The sequence below is a fragment of the Palaemon carinicauda genome, chromosome 11, assembly GCF_036898095.1.
Source record: "Palaemon carinicauda isolate YSFRI2023 chromosome 11, ASM3689809v2, whole genome shotgun sequence".
Lineage (NCBI taxonomy): Eukaryota > Metazoa > Arthropoda > Malacostraca > Decapoda > Palaemonidae > Palaemon > Palaemon carinicauda.
In genome coordinates this window covers 68,752,381-68,777,632 of record NC_090735.1, presented here as the reverse complement: position 1 = coordinate 68,777,632, position 25,252 = coordinate 68,752,381, and the positions used below count along the sequence as shown (strand labels likewise).

Genomic DNA, 25,252 nt, shown 5'->3' with positions numbered 1-25,252 from the left:
AATTTGGCGCCCGAACAGGGACGACTGTTGAAGGTGGGATTGAAACTGGACTGTTGGACAAGGGTAAATAGGTTTTGGAATTACTTAAAATATTAATGGTATCGAAATGGAAGAACTGGAAGAACAGTTGTATATTTTAAAGGAGGAATTGCGGTTGTCTAATGAGCGAGAGGAGAGGTTGTTGTTGGAGAATGCGAGGTTAAGTAGTGAGAATGAGGAGATGCAAAGGAAACTTAGGGAACTTCAGGGAACTGTAGAGAGAGAGTGGAAGAGGGTGTTGAGATGAGGATGCGAGAAAATGAGAAACGAATGGAAGCTATGATGGGGCAAGTAATGGGGATGATGAAAACTGTCATAGGTGAAGGTGCAGTCGGAGGAGTGGCTTCTGCTTCTGGTAACGGGTTGATGGTGGAAGAGGATAGGGTAAGTGATAATGGGGAAGGTAGTGATAGTGATATTGAAAGTAAAGGGCCTAGACATAGTAAGATTGGAACGAAGGGTGATAGGAAGAAGGAGAAGAAAGGTAAAGATAATGTGAAGAAAGAAAGAAGAAAGGTCAGGGTGTGAGTGAGGATGATCATGATTGGGTGAAGGTGGTAAATAAGAAAAAGGGTAAGAAGGGAATAGTTAAAGATAGGACTTTGAGTGTAGAACTAGATTCATTGTATTCAAATGAAGAAGAAGGCAACAAGAAGGGAGTAGACAGTGAAGATAGTAGTGAGAATGAAGTAGAGGAAGTTTGTAAGACAGTGTTTATGAGAGAGGTACCTAGGTGTGAAAGGTTTAATGAACATAGCAGTAGGGATGTATATGACTTCTTTAGGGAATATGAAAAGTTTTGTCAGGCTAAGTATGGGGATAGTAAGAGAGTTTGGGCTAGGGAGTTGGGAGAATTTTTGTCAGGATATTTGTTGACGATGTATGGGGTGATAATGAGTGTAGGAGAGGTTGAGTATGAAAGTGTAAAAAATAGGATAATTGAACAGGTAAAACGTATGAAAGGTAGTGTTAGGTATAAGCGAAAAAATGATTTTGATGAAGCACGAATGAAGGTGGGTGAAGCAATCTCGATGTATGTATGTCGGTTAGAAACATTGGCTAGAAAGAAGTATGGGGACGAAGGAATAAATGAAAATAAGGAACTAATGAAGAAGTTTTTGGGTACAGTACCAGAGAGTGTGTGTGAGTTTATTAATTTGAAACGGAAGGAGAAAATGAGATGGACTAGAGAGAGATTGACTTGGGATGATATTTTAGAGATAGTTGAGGATTACGAGTTGGATAGGTGTATGAAAGAAAGTAAATCTGTGAGTGTAAGAACTGGAATGGAGGAAAGTGTGCCAGAATTTGGTAGTTTTAGAGATGCTGTTATGAGAGGGCCAATGAGGGCAGCTGATAGTGTAGTAGATAGAAGTGTTAGGGTGAGTAATGTAGGAATACCCATTCCGAGAAATGACGGGTTTAGACAGGGAAATCAAGTTTGGAGAGATAGAAGTGCTAGTACGCAGCAAGTTAGGTTAGAGTTGGTAGAGTTGGTTGGTTTGATTGATACTGGTTGTGTGTCAATTTAATGTTTAGGAATGCATATGATAAGGTAAAAGAGGTTTGTGAATTTACGGGATGTAAGGGGTGAAGTAAAAGGTATTGGTAATTTGCGTATGCCTGTGCAAGGGAAGTTGCGGGAAAATGTTATGATTGGGGGGCTGATGATGGAGGATAATGATTTTTACGTGGTTGAGGGAGCGAGTGAGAAATATGACGTACTGCTTGGGTATAAATTTTTGAAAAAATGTGGTATGATTGTACATCCAAGTGTGAATATGATTGAAATAAAGGTTAAAGGTAATATTTGTGGGGAATTTTATTTAAAGGAAGACGGCAGAGTGAGTACGAAGGTGTGGAAGGGAGTGCCGTTGGTAGCAAAGGAAAGTGTAAAGTTATCGGGGGGGTGGTGAAGAAAGGTGAGGTGATTAGTGTAAAAGTTGCATGGCCGAGCAGTCTGGGAATTTCAAATAGAGACAAGGATGAATATGTAGTGGAAGGTATGGAAGCAGGTAATTTGGTGAAAACGAGTGCGTATATATATGATGGTGTTATGAATATGCAGGAACCCCAGGTGTATGTAAGGTTGTTGCCGAGTGTTAGGAGGAAGAGAGTACGTGGAATACGTGAGGGCGATTGCATGGGATGTATGTATACACTGATCAATGTAGAGGATGGAAGATATGTTAAGGCGAGACAGGTAATGGCTGGTAAGGTAAAGAACGATGACGATTGGGATTACGATACATTGAAAGGAAGAATTAAGTTAGATGAGAGTGTAAGTGAGGTCGAAAGGGAACGATTGCTTAAGATGTTATGGGATAAGCGGAGAGTTATGAGTCTCGGTGACGATGATTGTGGGGGGTCAGACCTGCCAGAATTTAAAATAGTTCTCAGTGATGATAACCCCATATATCAGCGTCCCAGGCATTTTTCTCCGCCTATTGCCAAGGAGATAGAGGAGCAGTGGTCAGGAATTAGTAGGAGCGTATGGGTGTAATAGAAAGGAGTGAGAGTGCCTGGAATAGCCCTATTGTCCCTGTACGAAAGCCTGATGGAAGTTTACGTATGTGTATTGATTATAGGAAGGTGAATGAGGTGACTGTTAAAGAACGTTTTCCAATGAATGTGGTGTCTGATTGTGTTTATAAGATGCATGGAATGAAAGTTTTTACTAAATTAGATTTGGTGAGGGGCTATTACCAGATGCCTCTGGCAGAGGGGGAGCAGGCCCATTACCGCATTTTCAAGTACTAATTGTCACTTTCAATTTAAAAGGTTGAGTTTTGGACTTGCTAATGCGCCTGCTGCCTTCCAAAGAGCGATGAATGTTGTATTGGCTGGTTTCGATCGACAGAAGGTGACTGTTTTTATAGATGATATTCTGATTGCGAGCGAGACTGTTGAGGAACATATGCGGTTGCTTGAGGCAGTGTTGAGGCGGTTAATTGAAGTTGGTGTGAAAATTAAGCTTGAGAAGTGTACATGGTTGTCCAGGGAGGTGGAATTTCTTGGGCATGTAGTGGGGTGAATCTGGTATAAGGAAGAGTGACAAGTTTGTGAATAAGGTGCAAGAATTTCCACGTCCCCGGACTGTGCGTGAGTTGCGAGGTTTTCTTGGTTTGGTTGAGTTTGGGCGCAAGTTTGTTAGAGATTGTTCAGGTATAGGGAAGCCTTTGAATGAATGGACGGGTAAAAGGAATAGTACAAAATTAAAATGGGATGATCGGATGATAGAAGCGTTTGAAAGGTTGAAGGAAGAGGCCGCGAAAGACGTCACTTTGGCATTTCCAGACTACAGTGAAAATGCGAGTATGCTAGAGTTGTATACGGATGCGAGTGGGGTTAGTATGGGTGGTTGTTTGGTTCAAATGCAGAGAGTAAATGGAGAAGAGCAATTGAGAGTAATAGCGTATGTTAGTAAAGCGTTTAATAAAGCTGAGCGGAAGTATTCGACGATTGACAGGGAATTGGCTGCAATACGATTTTGTGTGAAAGCATTGAAAGTATTTTTGTATGGTGTAAAATTCATTGTGCGTACTGACCATCAGCCCCTAGTGTACATGATAAGGAAAGAGTGTGTGAATGCAAGGGTTGCTAGAACCATAGAGGATTTGAATGAATTTGATTTTAGGTTAGAATATGTACCGGGAAATAAGAATGTGATAGCAGATGCGATGTCGAGGATGCATGGGAGGATGGAAGATAAAGAGAGTAATCAGAATTCTGAAAGGTTGCCTGAAGGTTTAGTTGTGGAGCAGATTTGTGAAGGGGAAGATATGGTATATAAGTGTATCCTAATGGGTTTAAGTAAGTTGGTACAAGAGGGTTTAGATACGGAAATACCAGGTAGCGTAAGCGAGCTTAAAAGAAGGGTGATGAATGAAGTGTCAAAAGAAATGGTATATGAGGAGGAGAGTAGTGTACTAGAAGGGGAAGTATTATCAAAGATATTAATGGTGGTAAGTATGTTGTATGGTGTAACTGTGTATTTGTATTTTGGATGGAATCGACCGATGGAATATAGGGCATGTAAGGAGAATGATAGGGAATATATTTTGAGGATTCAATGTAAGGAGGAATGTTGCAAATTGTTGAGTGAGAAGGATAATGGTGCAAGTGACCTTAATCTAAGATATGGGGGTATAGAGGACAGTGAACATGATGATGAACATATTGGTGAAGTGAGTGACAGAATTGAAAGGAGAGTAAATGTATGCATGCATGGTGTTAAAGGAAGGATGATGACATATGTGAATATAAATGAGAATGAATATTGTAGTTTAATTGATACGGGTGCTCAAGTGTCATTAGTAAATGAGTCGGTTATCAGGGAAATTGAGAGGTACAATTGGGAAGTGAAAAGACAGTGTACGAGTGTGAGAATTCATGGAATAGGTCAGGGAAGTTTACTTGTTTGGGAAGAAGTGAGGTTGAAGGTGAAACTAGGGAGTATGGAAGTTGAACATAATTTTATTGTAATGGGAGAGAATGAAATGCCTAGTTGTTTTTTGATGGGAATAGATTTTTTGAGGTTGCACCATGTGTCAGTTGATGTTGGTAAGGGTTTGCTTTCTAAGAATGGCTGTAAGGTAGTAATAATTGAGGATAATAGTGTATTCATGGCGAATTTTGTTGGCATGATTGATATTGCAAAAAGTGAAGATGATTTGTTGAGCAAAGAGGAGGTGGAAGAAATGCAAGGTGAATGTTTAGAGATAAATAGGTTACGTGAATGTATTTTAAAAGGTATTAGGGTGGAAGAATGGCCGTGTGATTTGGAAGCGTATAAGAAAGTTGTTAAAAGATTTATTGTTTGTAAGAATATTGTGTATTTTTTGCATAGGGGAATGGATGAAGATATATATGTTCCTGTATTTCCAATGCATGCAGCTGTAAGTATGTGTATGGTAGTGCATGACAGGTATGGGCATATGGGGAAGAATAAATTGTGGGAATGCATGCGAGAGAGGTTGTTTACGCCTGGGTTGAGTCAAATTTGTAGGGATGTAGCGACTACTTGTGAGGATTGTCAGAAGGGGAAGTATCAGAGCATGCATGCAAGTCCGCCTGTTCTGAGATTACGTATGAAAGAGCCATTTGAGATGTTTGTGATTGATTGTGTTTCGTTGCCTGTGACTGCGAGAAGACATGTGGGAATGATTGTCATGGTCGATCATATGAGTAAGTTTGCATATGCAGTACCCATCAAGAATAAAAGAAGTGAGACTGTAGCGAGAATGGTAAGTCAAGTGATGTTGCCGATGAGTGTGTGTAAGCCTGCGAAAATGTTAAGTGACAACGGTCCGGAGTTTGTTGGATGGGAGTTTGAGCAGATGTTAAGAGAATGGGGCATTGAACATGTGTATTCGACTCCGTATATGCCAAGTGCGAATGGTTTGGCTGAAAGGACTGTAAGAACTTTGACAGAAATTTTGCGGATGATGAGTACATGTGATAATGATTGGGATTTATATGTTGGGCGTGCGTTGTGAGCGTATAATGCGACTGTGCACAAGAGTACTGGTATGTCTCCGTGTAAGTTTGTGTTGAATTTTGAAAAGATAGTAAGACCGAGATTGAGTGTGTCCGAGAATGATAGAGATGTTTGGAAGAAAGCAAATGAGAGATTTGAAAGCTACAAAGTGGGAGAGAAAGTGTTAAAAGAAGTAATTGAAAAGGGAAGAATGAATGTCAATAAGGTACGTGATAAGTTTGAAGGTCCATATGAGGTGTTAGATGTTGGTTCTAGTGGGTTGAGTTATGTTTTAGGTAAAGTAAGTGTGGATGGTAGTGTGGAAAAGGTTAGGGCACACCACAATCAGTTGCGGAAATGGAAGGAGGGTACCAAGATATATTCAGGAGAATGGTATGACTAAATGGCTAAAAACGAACAAGTATGAACCGAGTATGTGTGAGGCATTAGGTTTAGAAGATAAGCAATTGGTGTTAGTAGAGTATGGAAGGAAAAAGAAGTCTGAGAATTTTACTGGGGATAAAATGCGGGAAAATTTTGTAGTTGTAGGCGGGAATCAGAATAAGCAGGACAAGGGTGTAAATGTACAGGTGAGTATGGAAGATAAATGTATTAATACAGATGAAACTTGGATGAGTATGAATGATACTTATAGTGTGTGTGGTTTTTCGTTAGATGAGGCAAGAGAACGTATGACGGACACGAGAATGAAAGATAGGAGAATGATAAGCAGTATGAATGATTCTTTTGTTAAAGTAGAAAATGGTTTAGATGTAATGGATGAATTGTTGACAGAAATTAGTGGGATTTTCGGGCCAGATGAAACTGGGGTAGATGAAATAGTGAATGATATCTTAGACGAGCAGAACATAGACGGAAGTAGTAATAATACGTTGAATGAAAACGACATGGAAGAAGTGAATGAGAGAGTGCAGGTATATGAAGGCCCAGTTACTCGAAGCCGAGGCCCTGTTCCTGATTGCGACTGGGTAATGAGAAAATAGGTAAGTGTTGTGTGAGGATTTGGCAAAGTAAGGGGGGAGGAATGTGGAGGATTAATTTTATTTTAATTTAATTTTTGTTTTTGCCAAATCAGGAGAGAGAGAGAGAGAGAGAGAGAGGAGAGAGAGAGAGAGAGAGAGAGAGAGAGAGAGAGAGAGAGAGAGAGAGAGAGAGAGAGAGAGTGTTTATTTAAGTTTTGTCAGGGAGAGAGAGAGAGAGAGAGAGAGAGAGAGAGAGAGAGAGAGAGAGAGAGAGAGAAATTGTTTACAGTATTGGCTTTAGTTTGTCACAGAGAGAGAGAGAGAGAGAGAGAGAGAGAGAGAGTTGTTTTAGTATTGTTAAATCGAGACATTTTTATTTGCTTTAGTTTTGTCAGAGAGAGAGAGAGAGAATTTAATTTGCTTTAGTTTTGTCAGAGAGAGAGAGAGAGAATTTAATTTGCTTTAGTTTTATTAGATCGCGCGTGCGCGAGAGAGTATGTGTGTATGTGCGTTTGTGTGTGCGTGTTTTGTGTGTCCGCGGTGCGCGCTGAAGAAAAAGGGTAATTAGCGAATGATTGTTTGAAGTTGGAAAGATTGTTGGTATAATTGAGGTTGTTTGTTTACCTTTTTAGCTAGGATAGGGTGGTGATGAATGTCTTGGGCGAAAGCATTGGATATCGAACGATAGAAGGAGTCGGTTCTGTATTTTTTTGCTCTTCGAAAGCCGGCTGTGAAGCTTTTTTTTATGTTCTGAGTAAGTACTGTTTTTATTCATTTTTGTTAGGCGCGTTCATGAGTGATAGAAAGTTTATTGTTTATCTTTGATTATAGTGCGATAGTTTAGTTTAGTTAGGAGTTTTCGTAAGCGTTTTTTCTTTTTTATTGCAGGCCGTAGTTCCTCCTTTGGAGAGATTTAATTGATTTGAATGACGATCTTTAGTTGCTGACCTGGCCTGTAATCGATTATACTTAGACTGCTCTTGTGGATTGACCGACTGTAGATGACCTGGATTGTGTTCAAGAACCGGATTTGATTGTGCTTTTGTATTTCGATTGACGATGATGATGATGCTGATGAGGATAACGCGCACAACCCAAACCAACTAAAACATATGCGTACTAATATTTAACAGTGATAAGGTTGCTGCAGAGTTGTGGTTTTGGGCTTTTAATGACTGTTGGCCCTTGTGTGGACAAAGTGGTCCACACATAAACAAATATTGGTTTTGTGTGTGTTAATTTTAAGTGTTAAGGTTTTTTATTTGAATGGTGTTACGGTTTATATTTAATATTGTTTATGATTCGTGAAAAGTGTTATTTTGTCTGTTTTTGTGTTAATTTTGTTTAATGTATGATTTTGTTTTGGTTGCGGTGAATATAGTTTTAAGGTTATGTTTTGTTTGTTTTTCCCTTCGTGCAATAGTCCAGTTTAAAGTAAAGTAAGGGGAAAGTTTGTGTTGTGGGATATTGAGAAAGTAGGAGTGATCAAGGGTGTGGGGGGGTTGTGTTTGTTTACATCCCGCCACATAAATTTGGCGCCCGAACAGGGACGACTGTTGAAGGTGGGATTGAAACTGGACTGTTGGACAAGGGTAAATAGGTTTTGGAATTACTTAAAATATTAATGGTATCGAAATGGAAGAACTGGAAGAACAGTTGTATATTTTAAAGGAGGAATTGCGGTTGTCTAATGAGCGAGAGGAGAGGTTGTTGTTGGAGAATGCGAGGTTAAGTAGTGAGAATGAGGAGATGCAAAGGAAACTTAGGGAACTTCAGGGAACTGTAGAGAGAGTGGAAGAGGGTGTTGAGATGAGGATGCGAGAAAATGAGAAACGAATGGAAGCTATGATGGGGCAAGTAATGGGGATGATGAAAACTGTCATAGGTGAAGGTGCAGTCGGAGGAGTGGCTTCTGCTTCTGGTAACGGGTTGATGGTGGAAGAGGATAGGGTAAGTGATAATGGGGAAGGTAGTGATAGTGATATTGAAAGTAAAGGGCCTAGACATAGTAAGATTGGAACGAAGGGTGATAGGAAGAAGGAGAAGAAAGGTAAAGATAATGTGAAGAAAGAAAAGAAGAAAGGTCAGGGTGTGAGTGAGGATGATCATGATTGGGTGAAGGTGGTAAATAAGAAAAAGGGTAAGAAGGGAATAGTTAAAGATAGGACTTTGAGTGTAGAACTAGATTCATTGTATTCAAATGAAGAAGAAGGCAACAAGAAGGGAGTAGACAGTGAAGATAGTAGTGAGAATGAAGTAGAGGAAGTTTGTAAGACAGTGTTTATGAGAGAGGTACCTAGGTGTGAAAGGTTTAATGAACATAGCAGTAGGGATGTATATGACTTCTTTAGGGAATATGAAAAGTTTTGTCAGGCTAAGTATGGGGATAGTAAGAGAGTTTGGGCTAGGGAGTTGGGAGAATTTTTGTCAGGATATTTGTTGACGATGTATGGGGTGATAATGAGTGTAGGAGAGGTTGAGTATGAAAGTGTAAAAAATAGGATAATTGAACAGGTAAAACGTATGAAAGGTAGTGTTAGGTATAAGCGAAAAAATGATTTTGATGAAGCACGAATGAAGGTGGGTGAAGCAATCTCGATGTATGTATGTCGGTTAGAAACATTGGCTAGAAAGAAGTATGGGGACGAAGGAATAAATGAAAATAAGGAACTAATGAAGAAGTTTTTGGGTACAGTACCAGAGAGTGTGTGTGAGTTTATTAATTTGAAACGGAAGGAGAAAATGAGATGGACTAGAGAGAGATTGACTTGGGATGATATTTTAGAGATAGTTGAGGATTACGAGTTGGATAGGTGTATGAAAGAAAGTAAATCTGTGAGTGTAAGAACTGGAATGGAGGAAAGTGTGCCAGAATTTGGTAGTTTTAGAGATGCTGTTATGAGAGGGCCAATGAGGGCAGCTGATAGTGTAGTAGATAGAAGTGTTAGGGTGAGTAATGTAGGAATACCCATTCCGAGAAATGACGGGTTTAGACAGGGAAATCAAGTTTGGAGAGATAGAAGTGCTAGTACGCAGCAAGTTAGGTTAGAGTTGGTAGAGTTGGTTGGTTTGATTGATACTGGTTGTGGTGTCAATTTAATGTTTAGGAATGCATATGATAAGGTAAAAGAGGTTTGTGAATTTACGGGATGTAAGGGTGAAGTAAAAGGTATTGGTAATTTGCGTATGCCTGTGCAAGGGAAGTTGCGGGAAAATGTTATGATTGGGGGGCTGATGATGGAGGATAATGATTTTTACGTGGTTGAGGGAGCGAATGAGAAATATGACGTACTGCTTGGGTATAAATTTTTGAAAAAATGTGGTATGATTGTACATCCAAGTGTGAATATGATTGAAATAAAGGTTAAAGGTAATATTTGTGGGGAATTTTATTTAAAGGAAGACGGCAGAGTGAGTACGAAGGTGTGGAAGGGAGTGCCGTTGGTAGCAAAGGAAAGTGTAAAGTTATCGGGTAAGAAAGGTGAGGTGATTAGTGTAAAAGTTGCATGGCCGAGCAGTCTGGGAATTTCAAATAGAGACAAGGATGAATATGTAGTGGAAGGTATGGAAGCAGGTAATTTGGTGAAAACGAGTGCGTATATATATGATGGTGTTATGAATATGCAGGAACCCCAGGTGTATGTAAGGTTGTTGCCGAGTGTTAGGAGGAAGAGAGTACGTGGAATACGTGAGGGCGATTGCATGGGATGTATGTATACACTGATCAATGTAGAGGATGGAAGATATGTTAAGGCGAGACAGGTAATGGCTGGTAAGGTAAAGAACGATGACGATTGGGATTACGATACATTGAAAGGAAGAATTAAGTTAGATGAGAGTGTAAGTGAGGTCGAAAGGGAACGATTGCTTAAGATGTTATGGGATAAGCGGAGAGTTATGAGTCTCGGTGACGATGATTGTGGGGGGTCAGACCTGCCAGAATTTAAAATAGTTCTCAGTGATGATAACCCCATATATCAGCGTCCCAGGCATTTTTCTCCGCCTATTGCCAAGGAGATAGAGGAGCAGTGTCAGGAATTAGAGCGTATGGGTGTAATAGAAAGGAGTGAGAGTGCCTGGAATAGCCCTATTGTCCCTGTACGAAAGCCTGATGGAAGTTTACGTATGTGTATTGATTATAGGAAGGTGAATGAGGTGACTGTTAAAGAACGTTTTCCAATGAATGTGGTGTCTGATTGTGTTTATAAGATGCATGGAATGAAAGTTTTTACTAAATTAGATTTGGTGAGGGGCTATTACCAGATGCCTCTGGCAGAGGGGAGCAGGCCCATTACCGCATTTTCAAGTACTAATTGTCACTTTCAATTTAAAAGGTTGAGTTTTGGACTTGCTAATGCGCCTGCTGCCTTCCAAAGAGCGATGAATGTTGTATTGGCTGGTTTCGATCGACAGAAGGTGACTGTTTTTATAGATGATATTCTGATTGCGAGCGAGACTGTTGAGGAACATATGCGGTTGCTTGAGGCAGTGTTGAGGCGGTTAATTGAAGTTGGTGTGAAAATTAAGCTTGAGAAGTGTACATGGTTGTCCAGGGAGGTGGAATTTCTTGGGCATGTAGTGGGTGAATCTGGTATAAGGAAGAGTGACAAGTTTGTGAATAAGGTGCAAGAATTTCCACGTCCCCGGACTGTGCGTGAGTTGCGAGGTTTTCTTGGTTTGGTTGAGTTTGGGCGCAAGTTTGTTAGAGATTGTTCAGGTATAGGGAAGCCTTTGAATGAATGGACGGGTAAAAGGAATAGTACAAAATTAAAATGGGATGATCGGATGATAGAAGCGTTTGAAAGGTTGAAGGAAGAGGCCGCGAAAGACGTCACTTTGGCATTTCCAGACTACAGTGAAAATGCGAGTATGCTAGAGTTGTATACGGATGCGAGTGGGGTTAGTATGGGTGGTTGTTTGGTTCAAATGCAGAGAGTAAATGGAGAAGAGCAATTGAGAGTAATAGCGTATGTTAGTAAAGCGTTTAATAAAGCTGAGCGGAAGTATTCGACGATTGACAGGGAATTGGCTGCAATACGATTTTGTGTGAAAGCATTGAAAGTATTTTTGTATGGTGTAAAATTCATTGTGCGTACTGACCATCAGCCCCTAGTGTACATGATAAGGAAAGAGTGTGTGAATGCAAGGGTTGCTAGAATCATAGAGGATTTGAATGAATTTGATTTTAGGTTAGAATATGTACCGGGAAATAAGAATGTGATAGCAGATGCGATGTCGAGGATGCATGGGAGGATGGAAGATAAAGAGAGTAATCAGAATTCTGAAAGGTTGCCTGAAGGTTTAGTTGTGGAGCAGATTTGTGAAGGGGAAGATATGGTATATAAGTGTATCCTAATGGGTTTAAGTAAGTTGGTACAAGAGGGTTTAGATACGGAAATACCAGGTAGCGTAAGCGAGCTTAAAAGAAGGGTGATGAATGAAGTGTCAAAAGAAATGGTATATGAGGAGGAGAGTAGTGTACTAGAAGGGGAAGTATTATCAAAGATATTAATGGTGGTAAGTATGTTGTATGGTGTAACTGTGTATTTGTATTTTGGATGGAATCGACCGATGGAATATAGGGCATGTAAGGAGAATGATAGGGAATATATTTTGAGGATTCAATGTAAGGAGGAATGTTGCAAATTGTTGAGTGAGAAGGATAATGGTGCAAGTGACCTTAATCTAAGATATGGGGGTATAGAGGACAGTGAACATGATGATGAACATATTGGTGAAGTGAGTGACAGAATTGAAAGGAGAGTAAATGTATGCATGCATGGTGTTAAAGGAAGGATGATGACATATGTGAATATAAATGAGAATGAATATTGTAGTTTAATTGATACGGGTGCTCAAGTGTCATTAGTAAATGAGTCGGTTATCAGGGAAATTGAGAGGTACAATTGGGAAGTGAAAAGACAGTGTACGAGTGTGAGAATTCATGGAATAGGTCAGGGAAGTTTACTTGTTTGGGAAGAAGTGAGGTTGAAGGTGAAACTAGGGAGTATGGAAGTTGAACATAATTTTATTGTAATGGGAGAGAATGAAATGCCTAGTTGTTTTTTGATGGGAATAGATTTTTTGAGGTTGCACCATGTGTCAGTTGATGTTGGTAAGGGTTTGCTTTCTAAGAATGGCTGTAAGGTAGTAATAATTGAGGATAATAGTGTATTCATGGCGAATTTTGTTGGCATGATTGATATTGCAAAAAGTGAAGATGATTTGTTGAGCAAAGAGGAGGTGGAAGAAATGCAAGGTGAATGTTTAGAGATAAATAGGTTACGTGAATGTATTTTAAAAGGTATTAGGGTGGAAGAATGGCCGTGTGATTTGGAAGCGTATAAGAAAGTTGTTAAAAGATTTATTGTTTGTAAGAATATTGTGTATTTTTTGCATAGGGGAATGGATGAAGATATATATGTTCCTGTATTTCCAATGCATGCAGCTGTAAGTATGTGTATGGTAGTGCATGACAGGTATGGGCATATGGGGAAGAATAAATTGTGGGAATGCATGCGAGAGAGGTTGTTTACGCCTGGGTTGAGTCAAATTTGTAGGGATGTAGCGACTACTTGTGAGGATTGTCAGAAGGGGAAGTATCAGAGCATGCATGCAAGTCCGCCTGTTCTGAGATTACGTATGAAAGAGCCATTTGAGATGTTTGTGATTGATTGTGTTTCGTTGCCTGTGACTGCGAGAAGACATGTGGGAATGATTGTCATGGTCGATCATATGAGTAAGTTTGCATATGCAGTACCCATCAAGAATAAAAGAAGTGAGACTGTAGCGAGAATGGTAAGTCAAGTGATGTTGCCGATGAGTGTGTGTAAGCCTGCGAAAATGTTAAGTGACAACGGTCCGGAGTTTGTTGGATGGGAGTTTGAGCAGATGTTAAGAGAATGGGGCATTGAACATGTGTATTCGACTCCGTATATGCCAAGTGCGAATGGTTTGGCTGAAAGGACTGTAAGAACTTTGACAGAAATTTTGCGGATGATGAGTACATGTGATAATGATTGGGATTTATATGTTGGGCGTGCGTTGTGGGCGTATAATGCGACTGTGCACAAGAGTACTGGTATGTCTCCGTGTAAGTTTGTGTTGAATTTTGAAAAGATAGTAAGACCGAGATTGAGTGTGTCCGAGAATGATAGAGATGTTTGGAAGAAAGCAAATGAGAGATTTGAAAGCTACAAAGTGGGAGAGAAAGTGTTAAAAGAAGTAATTGAAAAGGGAAGAATGAATGTCAATAAGGTACGTGATAAGTTTGAAGGTCCATATGAGGTGTTAGATGTTGGTTCTAGTGGGTTGAGTTATGTTTTAGGTAAAGTAAGTGTGGATGGTAGTGTGGAAAAGGTTAGGGCACACCACAATCAGTTGCGGAAATGGAAGGAGGTACCAAGATATATTCAGGAGAATGGTATGACTAAATGGCTAAAAACGAACAAGTATGAACCGAGTATGTGTGAGGCATTAGGTTTAGAAGATAAGCAATTGGTGTTAGTAGAGTATGGAAGGAAAAAGAAGTCTGAGAATTTTACTGGGGATAAAAGGCGGGAAAATTTTGTAGTTGTAGGCGGGAATCAGAATAAGCAGGACAAGGGTGTAAATGTACAGGTGAGTATGGAAGATAAATGTATTAATACAGATGAAACTTGGATGAGTATGAATGATACTTATAGTGTGTGTGGTTTTTCGTTAGATGAGGCAAGAGAACGTATGACGGACACGAGAATGAAAGATAGGAGAATGATAAGCAGTATGAATGATTCTTTTGTTAAAGTAGAAAATGGTTTAGATGTAATGGATGAATTGTTGACAGAAATTAGTGGGATTTTCGGGCCAGATGAAACTGGGGTAGATGAAATAGTGAATGATATCTTAGACGAGCAGAACATAGACGGAAGTAGTAATAATACGTTGAATGAAAACGACATGGAAGAAGTGAATGAGAGAGTGCAGGTATATGAAGGCCCAGTTACTCGAAGCCGAGGCCCTGTTCCTGATTGCGACTGGGTAATGAGAAAATAGGTAAGTGTTGTGTGAGGATTTGGCAAAGTAAGGGGGGAGGAATGTGGAGGATTAATTTTATTTTAATTTAATTTTTTTTTTTGCCAAATCAGGAGAGAGAGAGAGAGAGAGAGAGAGAGAGAGAGAGAGAGAGAGAGAGAGAGAGAGAGAGAGAGAGAGAGAGAGAGAGAGAGAGAGAGAGAGAGAGAGTGTTTATTTAAGTTTTGTCAGGGAGAGAGAGAGAGAGAGAGAGAGAGAGAGAAATTGTTTACAGTATTGGCTTTAGTTTGTCACAGAGAGAGAGAGAGAGAGAGAGAGAGAGAAAGTTGTTTTAGTATTGTTAAATCGAGACATTTTTATTTGCTTTAGTTTTGTCAGAGAGAGAGAGAGAGAATTTAATTTGCTTTAGTTTTGTCAGAGAGAGAGAGAGAGAATTTAATTTGCTTTAGTTTTATTAGATCGCGCGTGCGCGAGAGAGTATGTGTGTATGTGCGTTTGTGTGTGCGTGTTTTGTGTGTCCGCGGTGCGCGCTGAAGAAAAAGGGTAATTAGCGAATGATTGTTTGAAGTTGGAAAGATTGTTGGTATAATTGAGGTTGTTTGTTTACCTTTTTAGCTAGGATAGGGTGGTGATGAATGTCTTGGGCGAAAGCATTGGATATCGAACGATAGAAGGAGTCGGTTCTGTATTTTTTTGCTCTTCGAAAGCCGGCTGTGAAGCTTTTTTTTATGTTCTGAGTAAGTACTGTTTTTATTCATTTTTGTTAGGCGCGTTCATGAGTGATAGAAAGTTTATTGTTTATCTTTGATTATAGTGCGATAGTTTAGTTTAGTTAGGAGTTTTCGTAAGCGTTTTTTCTTTTTTATTGCAGGCCGTAGTTCCTCCTTTGGAGAGATTTAATTGATTTGAATGACGATCTTTAGTTGCTGACCTGGCCTGTAATCGATTATACTTAGACTGCTCTTGTGGATTGACCGACTGTAGATGACCTGGATTGTGTTCAAGAACCGGATTTGATTGTGCTTTTGTATTTCGATTGACGATGATGATGATGCTGATGAGGATAACGCGCACAACCCAAACCAACTAAAACATATGCGTACTAATATTTAACAGTGATAAGGTTGCTGCAGAGTTGTGGTTTTGGGCTTTTAATGACTGTTGGCCCTTGTGTGGACAAAGTGGTCCACACATAAACAAATATTGGTTTTGGGTGTGTTAATTTTAAGTGTTAAGGTTTTTTATTTGAATGGTGTTACGGTTTATATTTAATATTGTTTATGATTCGTGAAAAGTGTTATTTTGTCTGTTTTTGTGTTAATTTTGTTTAATGTATGATTTTGTTTTGGTTGCGGTGAATATAGTTTTAAGGTTATGTTTTGTTTGTTTTTCCCTTCGTGCAATAGTCCAGTTTAAAGTAAAGTAAGGGGAAAGTTTGTGTTGTGGGATATTGAGAAAGTAGGAGTGATCAAGGGTGTGGGGGGGTTGTGTTTGTTTACATCCCGCCACAAAGGGTTAACATCCTGAACTTGTTGTTCTCGATGAATTTGTTGAGTACCGACAAGTCTAGAATGACTCTGAGTTTGTCCAAGTCCTTCTTGGGAGCACAGAACAGCCTTCCCTGGAATTTGATGATGGACTTTACTTCCCTTAGAACCTTCTTGTTCAAGAGTTCTAAGGTATATTCTTCCAGTAAGGGGGTGGAGTGTTGAAAGAACTGAGGAAATGAAGGTGGAGATGCTCCTTCCTGGAGCATCTCATTGCTTAGATGATCATGAGGGCTTGCCACCCTGACCGCGTCCTCCCCTTCCTCGTGAGGGGTTTGAGAAGCCCCGTCGAGATCCTCTTCCTTTTGGGCAAAAGGTACTGGTGTGCCTCTCAAACCCTGGGTTGAAGGCTGGTGACTGTGCTACCAGCTGTTGAGGCACCATCTGGAAGGTGGTCTGTGGTTGGGCGACCACCTGGGGCATCGCGGTCATGGTGACCGTGGGATGTTGCTGAACAGGCCGAGAAGGTAGACGAGGCTTCTTTGTCTTCCTCTTGAGTTGGGGACCAGCATCCGGGGAAGACTTCCTCTTTGAGGAGATGCCCCACTTTTGGAGAAGGTTCCTATTCTCCGTGGCAGCTTTCTCTACTACTTCTTGGACCACTTCCTTTAGGAAGAGGTCCTTACCCCTGAAACAGGAAGTAATCAGCTTCCTGGGTTCGTGTTTCACCGTTGCACTGACAAACACGAACTCCCTACAGGCCCTCCTACCATTCATGAAGGCGTGCAGGTCCTTGACGAGGGTGGCCACATGCATCTTGGCCAGGACCATGTACATATCTGGGGTGCTGTTATTGCCTGCACACATCTCTATGCAGTTCTGGAGGGAAACGGAGGCGGCTAGCCTCTCCTTTGTCTCTTGCTCCCTTCGCAAGATTAAGTCCGATAGCTTCGGTAGGTTCTCTCTGAACTGCTGTCCCGCGATATCTGCATCGTTTCCCTACTGAGAAGGTTAGGTGGACCTCCTTCCATTCCTTCTCACCTGTGGGCAAGGCCAGCAACAAAGGCCTACAGTCCTCTAGTGTAGGGCATGGATTGCCTGCATCAGCGGCCTTGAGGACGCTCAGAAAAGCCTTCGACGTGAAGGGGAAGGCTCTCGAAGAAGGAGCAAGAAAGGTAGGGTGTTTCTTGCTCAGTGCAGAAACTCGCGAGTTAGTGTATCCTGCCTTCTTCAGGCTACTCGTCAAGAGAGCCTGTGCCTTGTCGTGGTCGAATACCATGACTTCCTTTGGTTCCGTCTCTTTTCTCGATGCTGGCTCATTCTTCAGCCGGATGAAGCACTCCAGATAAGACGCAAAGTTAGGCAAAACTCAATGTCGTCCAGGTGGACGGGTCCCAACTTCTCCGAGATGTAGAGTTTGCCATTAGTGATTGGCATAAACTCTGCATACCTCCAGGGATTGGTCTCGGAGCAGGGTGGCAGGTCCTTCACTTTGGGTCGCTTGTAAGACCCTCGGGAGGTGACGATCCAAGTCGCTTCGCGGAACTCTATCATCATCTCTTCTTTCAAATCTACGTTCTCCTTACGTAGACTTTCCATTAGAGTGGTAATATGGGCCAAAACTGCATGACCCATCGAGTCTAATGGAGGGGTAAGAGCCGAAGATGTAGACGGAGTCGGTTCTACTGCCGGCACAGGCAGAAGGGGGTCCTCCGCTTCTGTCGAGTCGTAGTCCTCATCTCCTCCGGGTGGTAGAGTAGGCTCTTCCTCAGGATCGTCTCGAAGAAGATCCTTCTCCGTGCCTGTGGACACTTCAGACATCCTTTCCTCCTGGTGGATGTCCATGCCTTGCAAGGCTTCACTGACATCAGCCTCGACTGTGATCTGGACGCAGGGAGGCCCGGGTCGTGCCTGGGGTACGACAGCATCAGCTGTTGCCTTTGGGAACTGCAAGCTTCGCATCCTATCGTTGGAGAGGTACGGTCCAGGAGAGTTCTTTTGGAACCCTCGTACCCATTTCCAAAGCTTCTCACGTGCTGCATCCCTCGACTCCGTCGACTTGGGGTCGCCGAAACCCTCGGTCACCAAGGCTGAGCAGTCGTTACAGTCCTTGGGGTCCCAATAACTCAAGGATTCGGTTGTCACTGTGCAGGCGGCATGAGACCTGCACATAATGTGACCACAAAAGTTCCTACTTTTGTGGTTACAGTACATCACCTCACATTTCAGTTTCTGGTCCTCCAGTAAAGAAAGGAAATTGAAATGAGTATGCGGTAATTTATCACACTTGATAAATTAAATGTTTTTTCATGCAAGAAAATTTTGGTATTATCTTGACCATTGTAGCTTAGGAAATAGGAAATAGGAAAGACACACTTGTGCCTCCTGTCCAGCCCACTGCTGTGATCTCCCTCAATATCAATATTAGAATTTCCTTATTAAGGGAAAACTAGAGTAGAAGGGTTCTAACTTCTAGAGTTAAAATTAGTGCATACTAGCACTAACCCTTTTATAAAAGAGTATTAATATTGTGGGGAAAATATGATCTGATGACTATGATTCATCCGTGTGTTAAAGGAATACTTCACTTCAATATTATGATTGGTCTCAGCAATAGACTGTGACAGGATACACAGGGTATGTTGGAAAATATAAACTACTGTATAATATATACTATAGTTTTCTGTCTGCAGTATGTACTATACTGCAGAAATACTCTCTACTGTATAAGTATATACTGTAGTTCAGCCGGCATGTTGCCCGCAAGGCTAGTACCTGGCGGCACCGGTCCAGCCGGCAGCATACCTAGCGGCACTAGCCGACAGAGAGAGAGAGAAAGCATGGAGAGAAGGGCTACCTTATTATTATAGTTTAGTACAATAAATAAAGGTGTAGGTACTACTATCCCTACTGCCTTCTTCCAGAATGAGGGTTCAAATGGAAGGAGGAATGAATCATTCTAGCTTCAACCCAGCCACACGATATGTTGCCGGCCACTGCCGGTTCCAGGGATGTGGATGGCAATCCAAGGGAGGACTGAAGAACACTCAAAGACATTAGGGTCTCCCACCGGCAGCCGTCATGGCCGGCACAACCTTTCCCAGAGTCTTGCGTCCGTAGGGGGAAGGTCATAGCGGCTATCAAGCCGCCTATGTAGGAGCCCGGCTGGCACCACAGTCCACCCGGCAAGCGAGTAGATTGTAGAACACCGGCCAAAGACATGTGATGGCTAGGCTATCGCTAAAGGACAGAGAGGGGCAGGGAAAGGGTCTTGTTTGTTGTGTCGGGAGAAGGCGGCAGGATTGCCGGCCATTCCAGTCACAAATCAGAAACGTCGTTTCAATATCAGCGCCATCCTGGGCAGCAGAAGAATATCTATTCTTCAGCCCAGGACCTTGCCAAAACAAGACTTGTCTTCTAGACCGCAAGGGAGAAGGTGGCAGCATTTTACTACCACTTCGGATGCGGTCTAGGGAAGGTAGGCTTCCTATGCCTGCAACTGTAAGCCGGCAGGGGAGTAACTACTCCCCCGGCAGCCGAGTTGCCGGCATAAAGACTGAATACTCTGAGCTACTGTCGTAAAACCAAGCCGGGATGCTCGCCGGCAAGGGGGATGACGGGAAACACTAGCCTAGGCAAGCCGGAGTATACTACTCTATGGCAAGACCAAGATAGGGTTGTCGCCTGATGGCGGCACTCAGAGAGAAGGAGGGTTTACCCTTAAATCTCTAAAAGAGACGAGTATCGAATTATAAAAATAATTCTAAAAGATATACTATCTATTGTTAAATCGCTAAAACGATACGCGAGGATGTACGAAAGTATACTAAAGCGCGTAGGCTATGTTAGCCCAGCACGGGGCGAGATCTCGGCTACGCTATATCACCGAGACTCTAATGCATACGAACGTCACATTTAAGGAAGAGGAAATATATGTGCATGATCTTATCTTCACTTGTATAATTTTGCCTAAATAGCTATAATTCATTAAAGCTAAATACCGGGAACGTCGTTCTACTGACTAAATAAGGCATGTATGGCGAACGACAGCGTCCAACATGGAGCCTCCGGTTACCGGCTACGCTCCGAAAAACGCATCTAAATTATACTAATTTAACTGTGAAAAGGGAGCTAAAAATTATACACAGGAAAGATTAAATACTCAACTTTTCAGAGGCAGAAGATGCTGGAGAATGCATGATAAATCCTCGAAAATAGCGATCTAAAACACTAGAGCCAGCGGGAGTACACAGTGCGTAAATCGCTACAAAACAAGGAATGGGTAGCCATATTGGAACCTGTAGTAGTACGGGAAGGGGATCCACTGGGTAACCTTGATGACAGCTCCACTTCAATTTTGCCACTCTTCCCCCTCAGAGTGAAAACTTGATTCGGGGTGAAGATTGCCATGTGTCGTATCAAGAAATACGTCCCCTGATATTATGCGATATCCTTAAGAAAAATTTTAAGGATACTCGCGCCAGGAGTTAGAATTCTGGAGACCTATGGTCAATTCTCTGGGAGTATTACTGAAGCCAAATAGCCCTTAGAAAGCTGCCAATAGGAAGCTTCCATCAGGACGACATGGCTTGAGCCCAAAAATAACAATAATACTTGGTAAATCAATGAAGAATCTATGTCCTATTGGATATGTTGTCCAGTGTATAGGCATTATGTGATTAATGAATGTGTATACAACAAGTCCATTACCTGCCTTGTTAGGAGGATGGGGGAAATACTTCAAAAGCAATACTACGAGGGGCAAGTAAAAAATAAGGTTCCCAAAATTTTTGCAGGTATAAGACATTTTTTATTGACATAAATAAGTATACAATGTGAAAGCTTATACTTTAAACTATTTTTCTACATAGTCGCCAGATTTTTCTACGCATTTTTCCTGACGAGTTATCCACTTCTGAAAACCCTCTTCGAAGAACTCCGCCGCTAGGCGTCGATGAACTTGCTGACCGCTTCCTTCACCTCTTCATCTGTATTGAAGCGTTGTCCACCCAAGTGTTGCTTCAATTTCGGAAACAAGTGCGACTTCCACTTGTTTCCGAAATTGAAGGCGTCGATGAACTTGCTGACCGCTTCCTTCACCTCTTCATCTGTATTGAAGCGTTGTCCACCCAAGTGTTGCTTCAATTTCGGAAACAAGTGCGACTTCCACTTGTTTCCGAAATTGAAGCAACACTTGGGTGGACAACGCTTCAATACAGATGAAGAGGTGAAGGAAGCGGTCAGCAAGTTCATCGACGGCCTAGCGGCGGAGTTCTTCGAAGAGGGTTTTCAGAAGTGGATAACTCGTCAGGAAAAATGCGTAGAAAAATCTGGCGACTATGTAGAAAAATAGTTTAAAGTATAAGCTTTCACATTGTATACTTATTTATGTCAATAAAAAATGTCTTATACCTGCAAAAATTTTGGGAACCTTATTTTTTACTTGCCCCTCGTAGATTGTAAAGGAAAGTTAATCTGGCGTATAGTCGACCTGCACCAAGCTTCCTTCCCAAGGATCTGGGCTCTTTGCAGCATTACTTGCCCCTACTAAACTATGCAGGGAATAGTTTGAAGTCTCATGAGACTCGGAACGATTGGTCGTCCTGACCACTTCTTCGAGGCAGCAGGTGGTGACCGAGCACATAGCAACACTTATGAACCAGGAGAAGAGTTGAGCTGCTTAACCTCATTTTTACTTTAAACAGCAGTCGAGGATTTGCCATCTGTTGACAACACTTTCGTAGCAGGGGGTTTCTCCACTGGAACAGAGCTAGAGAGGGAACAGCAGGAGCAGAAGACTTCTGGGATCTGGCAGATGTTAGTGCCTCCAGAAATTTCTCCAAAGATTGGGCACCCTCAATACCCATAACCTAGAAAGATCCAAATTCTTGTAAGGGCTGTCAAACATAGATACAGCATGGAAGAATGGTTGAGAGAGAGCGAGGGGTGTATTTCCCCCATTAGGGGACAGCCATACACCATCCTTCTCAGAACCACTCCTGGAGTGTGAGGGGCAGTCTTCCTTCCCTGCCAGGGTCCCCCAGATGATCCAACCTCGGAAGAAACCACAGGGGAATCATCAGGTCTTCTTCCCGAACAAGGGGAAACGGAGCTAAAGAGTTAATTCAGCATCAGGTTAGGCATGCCCTCTAATGTTAATGAATCCCTCTTAAGACTACTGCTTCTGCTTCCTTGCAAACTCCACCCACTGCAAAAGGAGGCCACTCCCCACACTTCTTGCAAGGGATTGACTGCAAGCAGTCATGCCCCCTCCAAAAACCACAAAGTTAATGGTGGTCCATCTCTGGCTTGCCATGTACCGGCCAAAACAGCAGCCTTCCTTACCTGGGCATAGCCCTATGTCTGTCTTCTGTTTTAGGGATGGGCATTGCAAGGCTAGGACACAATCCCTCTGGAAAAGAGAAAAAGAAAGACCAAACAACTATGTCAAAGACGCAGCTGAGTAAATGTGTAATCAGCTTTGGCCGAAGTCAAAGTGTGGGTTGCTTTACGTGCCGGGTGGGCGGGGCTTACCCGCCATTTGGCAACTAACTATGTTTACCTTGATAAAAGTCTAAATGGCTGTTTCAGCTTCACAGATGTCATACTCCTATTAAAGGTCAATGGTTTGTATTACTTGTAAGAACAATTATAATTTTCAGGAAGAAATAATTCTTCCTTCAATACACGTAGAGATTAGAGATCCCCTTTTTGTTTTGTTTCATTATTGATGTCGGCTACCCCCCAAAATTGGGGGAAGTGCCTTTGGTATATGTATGTAATACAATAGTTCTAGGCAAAGAGTAGAAAAAGTATATTGGGAACAGAAATAAACCTTCAGGTTTACCTTTAAATTTCTTTTAAAAACCTTAATAATGATCAATGGATATTGCCTCACCTGAGGTTCACCGGATATGTCTACATGACTGGCCCCATTATCTATGCAGGCTGAAACAACTTGTTCTCCATACATCTGGTACTGTAATGAAAACAAAACAAGAGTAAAATGAGTACTGTAAAGAAAAGATGTCCCTCAAAATTGTAAAGATAATACAGTATAGTATGCAAATAATAGTTAGTAAAATTCTTAAAGTACTGTAATATGACAAATTCGGAAGTAATTTGTATTTTCCCTAATGATACAGACCTTTAGCTATTTATAGGAGTATTACTTTTGGCAAAACTGAAAGGACAAGCCATTAAATTTTAGCGAGGGTTAACTACCCATCCAGCTAATTACCAGGGGGTAGGGTAGGTAGTTAGCTAGCCCCCTCACTCACACACCTGTGACTGTACTTCCCTTTGCTTGGAGGTAGGACTTCAAGGGGGATAGGGCTGGGGAGATAGGGTTGGCGGGTAAGTTTGTATAAATAACTAAAGGTTTGTATCATTAGGAAAATTACAAATTACTTCCAAATTTGTCATCTCTTCCATAACTGGAATACAAACCAATGCTATTTATTGGGGGTGACTCACCCATTAGGAAGGGTAGACGTCCCTGCCAACCTGGCTTTTTGGCTTTACCCGGGGCTTCCTTATTATTTATGTTAGTACACAAATAAGGAAACCCTAACACCTCAATAAACCTTGCTAAGCATGGTCTGCAGCCTACACAAGCTGTATGTTGAATTACTAGCAACGTGACTGTCAAATATAAATTATTCCAAATCTGAAAGGCGCATTTCCTAACGCAAATACACGAGGCACGACAGAGGACGTTCCACTTTGCCTGGTAGAGTGATGCCGACTATCTTCACATATATCCAGACATCCTCTTTGCAACTTGTTTTGAAAATCCTCTCTGAGTGAGGAGATGCTGGATAGTCTCCAGGCATGAAGGCATAACCGAAAAAACAGGCGAAGGTTGGGAACTAGTAGAATCAGGACAAGAGGGCTCCTCCAAAGAGGAAAGTTGCAGTGACAAGGCTGAAGAGCCGAAGAGGCGTCTTGAAGCACCTCTAAGGCGAAGCGGCATGGTCGGGTTAATGACCACTGTGATGAACCCCCAAACGAGGCAGAGGATCAGCAGCAGCAGGCCTCCCAAGAAGAAGTCACTATGATGGCCTCTCACAAACGAGAGAGGTGATCACTCACAGGTGAGACTTACAACAACCTTTGCTCCGCCCCCGGCAGAAGAGGTGACTCAGCATGGGGGGGAGCATAGTCTTTGGCGAAGAAACAGCAAAAGCAATCGGATATCGTTACGATGATGTAAAAGATGAAGGGAAGTTCTCCCTCGGAAGGGAGGACAACCCAACACCTGGGGAGGATAACTCTCCCTAAGAAGGGAAAAGTTGCATCTCCTGGAGCTCTATCAATTTCTGTGTCGTGAGCTCTTTCTGATGTTCCTCGACAAGGTCGTTCACATCTGCCTCGTCTACCTCCAGCCCTATGGACTTTCCAAGAGACACAATTTCATCCATCACAATAGGTTCGGGGTCATCAGGGTCTGTCGTATCGAACCCTTCAAAGTCCCTCTCGGTGATGGAAGCTGGCCACAATTTCTTCCATGCTGAATTATGAGTTCTTCTTGTGACACCCTGCCATGCATCATCAATAATTTTTAAGCAATGGACGATATTGAAATTGTTCCTTCCAAAATTCACGAAGGGTCAGATTGGTGTTGTCTGTGACATCGAAGCATTTCTTGAACAAATGCTTTGTGTAGTTTTTTGAAGTTTGAAATAACTTGTTGGTCTATGGGCTGGACGAGTGGGAGATAAAGGACCTTGATGAACCTGAACTCATCAAGAATGTCCTCTTCGAGACCAGGAGAGTGACCATGGGCATTGTCGAGGACCAGGAGACATTTCATTGGCAGGTTTTTCTCGGCCAAATATTTTTTGACTGCCGGACCAAAGCACAGATTAACCCATTCTGTAAAGAAATGCCGCGTAACCCAAGCCTTAGCATTAGCTCACCACATCACTTGCAGTTTTTCTTTCAAGATCCTTTGGCTCTTGAAAGCACGTTGGTTTTCCGAGTGGTACACCAGCAGTGGCTTGATCTTACAGTCACCGCTGGCATTGGCACACAAGGCTAGAGTTAACCGGTCCTTCATGGGTTTATGGCCCAGTGGTCTCTTCTCTTCTGCCGTGATGAATGTCCTCCTAGGCATCTTCCAGAAAAGGCCAGTTTCATCACAGTTGAAGACTTGTTGGGGGATGAAGCCATGTCGGGCGATAACCGAGGCAAAGGTTGTGACGAAGTCCGCCGCGGCTTTCGAGTCGGAATTTGCTGCTTCCCCATTC

General features: G+C 42.0%; 1 protein-coding gene across 3 annotated transcripts in view; it reads right to left on the bottom strand.

The window, feature by feature from the left end:
* Window positions 1-25,252, bottom strand: part of LOC137650052 (saccharopine dehydrogenase-like oxidoreductase) — a 131,333-nt gene that overhangs the window by 48,437 nt on the left and 57,644 nt on the right. For all 3 annotated transcript variants that reach the window (XM_068383084.1, XM_068383086.1, XM_068383085.1), the window contains one exon: window positions 22,900-22,980. In XM_068383084.1, the coding sequence (XP_068239185.1) occupies window positions 22,900-22,980 (81 nt within the window). The remainder of the gene's footprint in view (window positions 1-22,899; window positions 22,981-25,252) is intronic.